Genomic DNA, 7377 nt, shown 5'->3' with positions numbered 1-7377 from the left:
AAAAATTAAATTCTTATAAACATAGTTTTAGATATTTTTTTTTAGGTAATTTGAAAAATAGATTCAAGTTTTATATTTAAAATATTCAACTAATTTAAACATTTACTATTTAAAAAAAAAATAGTCTTTGAATATTTTTAAAATTTTATTTGATATCTTGATTTATATTTTTGATTTAACATGATATCTAAATTAATATTTAAATATATTATATTGATAATTCAAAAAAATTATTATTTACTATGATAATATTTTATATGTAACATTATATTTAAAACAATTAATTTAATACATTAATTTGAAATTTGAATAGTTTGGAAATTTCCAATACATTTGGTACAAATAAAAATGTTATAATCCATTAACAATAGATAATAGATAAATTTAATTGGGCTAAAAAAACTTTGAACAATTTTGTAAAGTGAAAAATTTCTTAAAATCTGTGGATGATTTGGACGTTTGGACCCTATGAACTATAAAAGTTTACAAAGGCCCAATTATAGATTTTTTGAGTCCATGCCTCGTTTAGGCCCGAAATACATGATTCGATAATATTTTAACACTCAGGAAAATAATAAATCAGAAAAATGTTCTTAAGTAAAATTTCTTTATATTATTTAACTCTCATAACTTAAGATATATGTTACAACAATAAATCATCTTAACAAATGCATGAAAGAGACTACTCGAGGCCATATGGGATTAAACTAAGAAAAATCTATTCATGTAATCCTCAAGGAATGGAAAAAACATCATTCCTAACATACTACACATATTCCCGGTAATCATGGCCTATTCCAGTTTACTTCAGAATGGAATTGGAATTGGAATTGGAATTGGAATTTGAATTACCTCTTCAAGTTCAAACTAGACGCATCAAACAACTCCATAAACTTTTGATCCGATACTCTTGCTTTAGCAGCCGCAAACCTTTGGTACTCATCAAAAATAGAAAGTAAACTCCATTTTTGCATTTTTCTTAAACATCCCACAAGGCACCCCGTTCGATGCTGAATCAAAGGGTAAATATGTCAATTCATGTTACGGATGAAACCGAAGATATATAATATAGATATTTAAGTGGATATAACACATACCTTTCCTCTTTTACAATGAATCAACAAAGGATGATTTCTTACATCTGTAAAGAACAAATATAATAATAAGTAAAACCGAAAAAATCATTAAAGTCATCATGTTTTATATTTTTTTCCTGAGTTAAAGTGATCAAAATAGAAATTTTAGTTAAAGTTTAGTGACAAAATTTTTTTTTTACAAAAGTCACTAAACTTTGATAAATATTTTTATTGTGACCACTTTTAGCTGCTATGACATGTCAAAGTGGTGGACAAAGAAAAAATTGTCAAACTTAGGTAGTTTTTATTGAAGAAACTAAATTAAAATTATAATGGTTACTATAAAAATGGTCAAAAATATAATGGCTTTCATGAATATTACCCTAAGTAAAATCCAATTTAATTAGGCTACATTTTATATTTTATAAAATAAATAGATGAAATGAAAAGAATATGTTGTTATATACCAAGGACAACTTTTAAGGCTTCTCGAATGGTATCTTCAGGAATATCATAGAAGCTTTCCTGCATCATTACAAGGTATTATAATTTATATGATTTGATAAACTAAACCTTAATTTGTTTAATTCTTGTGTTGTTTTTGTGAATTTGTGTTTGTTGATCCAAAACATGCTTGCAGTTACTAGAATGCTTACTCTTTTAATTATTTAAGTATGTATGCTTTAGAAAGTGTTAAAGAGATAGATTCATTATTACCTATTTGATTCCTGAATTGACTTAAATACTTAGATATGTAAGTCAAATAGGCTTTCACTCCTACTTCGGAATTTATGTTGCTTAGCTCAAGTTATGAGCACAAAACTTCTCGTATTTTTTCAGGGAAAATGATTCTCAAGTTTGATAAATGAAGGTACAGTTGTTGATTTTGAGCTTTCAATGATAAAAATGATAAATCAGAAACACAAATTTGAGATTTGTGGAATAGGTGAATGGTGGACAAGTAGAAAATTAGAAGGAAACATGATAAGATAACTATCAGATCTCAACTAATCTCATGATTACAGGAAGAGATCATGATGAAATTCAACAAACTTACCATCAATTATCACATGGAGTTGTCGGTTAGTCTACAAAATCTCTAAACAAAAGTGACAAAATAAACGATCGCAATCCGTACCTTAGTGCCTTCAATACCAAAATGAAACAATTGAATCCGATTTGACTTCAGGAACTCCAGATTATGCTCCGGATATGCCTCAGGACACAGATATCTAGAACAAAAAATCCCCCAAAACTGTAATATTTCAGTTAACACATTAATGTGATGTGAAACTGATATGAAGAACGCAATAACACATGATTTATCATCCAACGCGTATGTGTTGATTGAAAAATGAAGGATCAGAATTCAGAAGTTATGACTCTTAGAGTTCCCAAACGCAATCAATGTTATTCGGCTAACAATTAGCTTTAAGATCGAGTAAATAATGACTGACTTACACGATAGAGCGGAGGTCAAGGGATTTAAGGAACGAGAAGTTGGCGGAATCCGGGAAACTAGAACGGTAGATTCCATAATCGACCATGGAGAAGTTAAGAGGAGGATATAGCACTTCGCCGGTAGCATCAACTTTTCCGGTAGCCATTGTTGATAGCGTGCGAAGTGGCTCAACGAACTTGATCGTTCTGCACACGTCACCACCTTCTTGTTTGAGTTCTTGGTCCAGTTTCATGGTATGAAATTTTCAGAGAGAAGATCCAGAGAGAAAATATGAAGAAGAAGAATATTCCAGGAGTGTTTGTGGTCTACGGCAGTTATCGAATGTGACAGGGAGCACCGGAGCAGCGTATTTATAGGGTTCGGATGATGGTTAATGAGCATTGTGGGATGTGTACATGGTAACATGGCTAGTTAGATAAGCTACAAAATTCCAAATATGTTTTTTAGTGGGGTCCAAATCTATATTTTTAGTTTAACTTTTGATACTTTGACATGGTTAATATGTGGTTTCAAAATAGGGCTAATGACTTGAAAGAGTAACGAACTTTCGATTTTGTTCAGATTTAGTCACTAAACTTTTTTTCGTTATCTATTTGCCATTGAACTATTGAAATTGTTCACATTTTACCTTTATGATCGGCTGTTACCGTTCATAAAGGTAAAATGTGAACAGTTTCAATAGTTTAGTGGCAAATAGATAACGAAAAAAAGTTTAGTAACTAAATGTGAACAAAATCGAAAGTTCGTTTCCCTCTAAAAAGTTCAATGACCAAATATGAATAAACTTCCTATTGTATTATGTTTTAGCAAATTATTTATTTTTGTTTAATTGTAGCAACATTTGTTGATGAAGAAATCTATGAAATAAAAAAACAAAATGTAACATCCGGATTTCCAGGCATCATAATTTAAGTATTTTTCTTTTGAGTTAAGAAGAGAGACTCAACGAGTTGACGCCTCAACTCGTCGAGTAAGGTCGCGACTGATGACTCGGATTAATGAATGGACTTGACGAGTCTGCGTTGTTGGTAGAAACCCTAAATCTTTGGGCCCGAGCCATATTTAAAGGCACTTATGGCCTTCAATTGCGACTACCTTTCCCATAAGTGAGAACCATAGCGAGCTTGAGTGTGTAGAGTGAGAGGAAGAGCTATCTTGAGCTTTTTGATGTGATTTTGCAAGAAAGGAGAAGAGTTCTAGCAAGAGGGACCAAGGAAGGTTATTGTTCTGATTTATTCAAGCAAGGAGCTTCATTCTGAGGTACAAAAATGAACCCCTTTCCTTCCTTATTGTGTAGATTCCATTTTGGGGTTAGGGCTTGAATCACTTCATCTTTGGGGTTTTGAATGCCTCAAACCCCTTTTGCAAGTTTGTGTTATAGATCTAGACCCTTCTAGGTCCAGAGAGCCGAGAATATGAAGCTTTAGTAGAGTAAACCTTGGGGTTTGAAGTTAGGAAGCATTTATGGGATTTTTATGGTATATGTAGTTACTTTCATCTTACACATAGATATGAAGTATTTTATATAAATTACGTGTTATGTGTGCATATTATTTGAATACTTGTTGTCTATGCTGGATGAACGCTTTTATACATGTTTTAAAAGATTTAAACGGTATATTTATTTTATATCTACAAATATGTTGCGGATGAAACATTGGTAGATGAAATAGTTGGTGTGTGATGAAATAAAATGATGATAGAAAGGTGATGATAATTAGTTAAATAGATGATGATGAATAGGTGATATAGGATGAAATGAGATATCATAACCTTAACCGGCAATGTGGCGATGTAGTCATCTACCAGAGTATAGACGGCGACCACAGACTATTCTAGACAACCCAGTGGAAACACTAGCATGCCCATAACCTGTAGGTGATGAATTACGAGTTCAGGCGATGTTGTAACTACGTATTCATGCGATGATACTCTAACCCCTTACTATGAATTACGAGTTTAGACGATGTTGTAACTACGTATTCATGGGATGTCACAAATTCCGCATGCCAAACTAATGGTCATAATTCACATCAGTGAAAATGGTTCATTTTTTTGTAAAACAAAAATCAGATTGAAAATTTTGATTTTTTATTTTGGAAAATGTCAAACCATTGGTTTTTTATTTTGGTTTCGGTTTTTTGTTTTTTTTTTAAATATATTTTCAGGGTTTTGTTTTTTTTATTTCATAGATTTCTTCATCAACAAATGTTGCTACAATTTAACAAAAATAATTAATTTGCTAAAACATAATACAAGAGGAAGTTTGTTTACATTTAATCATTGAACTTTTTAGAGGGAAACGAACTTTTGATTTTTTTCATATTTAGTCACTAAACTTTTTTTCGTTATCTATTTGCCACTAAACTATTGAAATTGTTCATATTTTACCCTTATGACCGATAACAACCGGTCATAAGGGTAAAATGTGAACAGTTTCAATAGTTCAATGCCAAATAGATAACGAAAAAAAGTTTAGTGAGTAAATGTGAAAAAAGTCGAAAGTTCGTTACCCTTTCAAGTCATTACCCCTTCAAAATATTACGTTGATGGTCCATGAAGTTACTTTGACATGGTTAATATGTGGTTTCAAAATGTTACATTGATGGTCCATGAAGTTAACTCTGTCTAAGATTCACCGTTAAATGCTTGTGAAATGAAAAATTCGCCCTTATACTAAAATTGATAAAACAATTATATATTTTACATGTTGGAGCATGAAAATGCTCTACAAATAATGAGTGATAGTTAGGTTATTTATTTCTTTTTATTATATTGTAGGTATGTATTTTCTCACTCCTATATAAAGGGAGAGTTTGTCATTTTCTTAAGTGTGCATTAAAAATGTAACTTTACTAATGAGAGATAGTGGTGGGATCTCTCCCCACCTAGGGAGAGTTCTCTCTCCCACCTTGTGACAACCGTCAATATTCGGTCAAGTCAAAGTCAACTAGAGTCAACAAGTCAAACCGGTCAACTCAATTTGCCATGAGTACTAGAGTTTACGTTAAGTAATTTCTAAACAACTCTCTATTCTAATGAGAGATCATAAATCGAAAAGTGCGTACATCTAGATCTCCTTAACCTAAAACGGTGGTACGTGGAGAGCCAAACCGATAAAACAATGTTACATACTCATCGGGAGTATGCAAGATCCTTAAACAAGGCTTAACGGGGTTTACGGACCTTGCAGTGCGAAGCCGGACACTCAAAAAGGTCACCAATGAGACCTCTCTCAATCGTGTTCACTCCATCTCTTCTTATCAGAAATCTCTCCCAAATCTCTCTAAGTATGTGAAATCTCTCCCAAATCTCTCTTTGTATGAGAAATCTCTCCAAGAATGTCAAATCTCTCTAAGTATGTGAAATCTCTCCCAAATCTCTCTTTGTATGAGAAATCTCTCCAAGAATGTCAAATCTCTCCCAAATCTCTCTAAGTATGTGAAATCTCTCCCAAATATCTCTCTTTGTATGAGAAATCTCTCCAAGAATGTCAAATCTCTCCCAAATCTCTCTAAGTATGTGAAATCTCTCCCAAATATCTCTCTGTATGTGAAATCTCTCCAAGTATGTCAAATCTCTCCCAAATCTCTCTAAGTATGTGAAATCTCTCCCAAATATCTCTCTGTATGTGAAATCTCTCCAAGTATGTCAAATCTCTTCCAAATCTCTCTAAGTATGTGAAATCTCTCCTAAATAAATCTCTCCAAGTATGTCAAATCTCTCCCAAATCTCTCTAAGTATGTGAAATCTCTCCCAAATATCTCTTTGTATGTGAAATCTCTCCAAGAATGTCAAATCTCTCCCAAATCTCTCTGAGTATGTGGAATCTCTCTCAAATCTCTCTCGAAATCTCTCCCAACTTTCTATAATCACTCGGGGCATCCCGACCCTCGAATTCGGCGAAAACAGCCCAAAAACGGAAGTCTAAGCGAAAAACGGACTTAAGGAACCGAAACCCCTCTTAGGAACCGAAACCCCTCTTAGGAACCGAACCTTCTGATGAAGAGGAACCGAACCGAAGTTACTGTTCACTAACCGAACCGAAGGTACTGTTCACTAACCGAACCGAAGGTACTGTTCACTACTGTTCACTACAGTTCATTCGCTTCTGACCCTCGCTTCGGACCTTCGGACCGAGCCCATCGCCCTCGTTCCTTCTTCTGGCTCAGCCTCTCGCTTCCGAATCAGCACCATCCTGACCGAACCTCGGCCTAGGGACCGAACCTCGGCCTAGGACCGAGAGGTCTCGCTGGGAACTCATTTTCTCCCGGTTTTCGCGTAGTTTTGCGTTTAAGGTCCGTTTTTAATTATTTTAACGCGGGGTTTTCACCCAAAATCATATTTTAACATAATAAACCCTAAATATTCACAATTTAATCATATTTTCATAAAAATCTTTATTTAAATAATAAAAACAAGTGGGTAAAGTACAAAGAGGTGGAGTGTTGACTTTGCTTTACTTTATGACACAAGCAACCACTCCCACACCCACTCTATGACCAGCCACACCTCCCTACCTTACCTAGGTCACATCAATGTCCTTTCCACTCAATCATCACTCTTTCCCACGTTTTTGAGAGCTGAATACTCAACCTCTCTCCTCATTTTCTTTCAATCACTCTCATTCCACCAAAGATCCAACTCCAACTTTCCTCTCCAACTTTTCTCTCTAATTCAAGATCCCAAGGCTGATCATCAAGTGTTCTTCCACTCTTGGTAAGTGTAATTCATCCTCCTTGTGATTTTTACACTTCATTCTACTCAAATCATTGATAGCTTATACAAACTCCATGACTATGATGCTAGATTCTCAAAAATCTTCAAGGCATCTCCAAG

The 7377-nt window shown here is 33.8% G+C and overlaps 1 protein-coding gene across 1 annotated transcript; it reads right to left on the bottom strand.

Moving 5' to 3' along the window:
- Positions 1-588: 588 nt before the first annotated feature.
- Positions 589-2889, bottom strand: LOC111904964 (tyrosine-protein phosphatase DSP1). Its single transcript, XM_023900652.3, has 5 exons — positions 2538-2889; positions 2215-2308; positions 1544-1601; positions 1098-1141; positions 589-1010 (listed from the first exon to the last, which is right to left on the bottom strand). Exons 1-5 carry the CDS (start codon positions 2768-2770, stop codon positions 849-851), a joined length of 591 nt encoding a protein of 196 aa, XP_023756420.1. The 5' UTR covers positions 2771-2889; the 3' UTR covers positions 589-848.
- Between the last annotated feature and the right edge of the window lie 4488 nt (positions 2890-7377).

The sequence above is a fragment of the Lactuca sativa genome, chromosome 9, assembly GCF_002870075.4.
Source record: "Lactuca sativa cultivar Salinas chromosome 9, Lsat_Salinas_v11, whole genome shotgun sequence".
Lineage (NCBI taxonomy): Eukaryota > Viridiplantae > Streptophyta > Magnoliopsida > Asterales > Asteraceae > Lactuca > Lactuca sativa.
Note: the sequence above shows the minus strand (reverse complement) of the source record. Positions and strands in the feature narration are given on the sequence as shown.

Bases quoted from the DNA above. Each gene is read 5' to 3' on its own strand.
- LOC111904964 (XM_023900652.3), bottom strand. From the start codon at position 2,770: ATGAAACTGGACCAAGAACTCAAACAAGAAGGTGGTGACGTGTGCAGA. The intron at 1,602-2,214 runs GTACGGATTGCG...GTAATGATGCAG, and splicing joins TTGGTATTGAAGGCACTAAG to GAAAGCTTCTATGATATTCC. The intron at 1,142-1,543 runs GTATATAACAAC...TGTTCTTTACAG, and splicing joins AGCCTTAAAAGTTGTCCTTG to ATGTAAGAAATCATCCTTTG.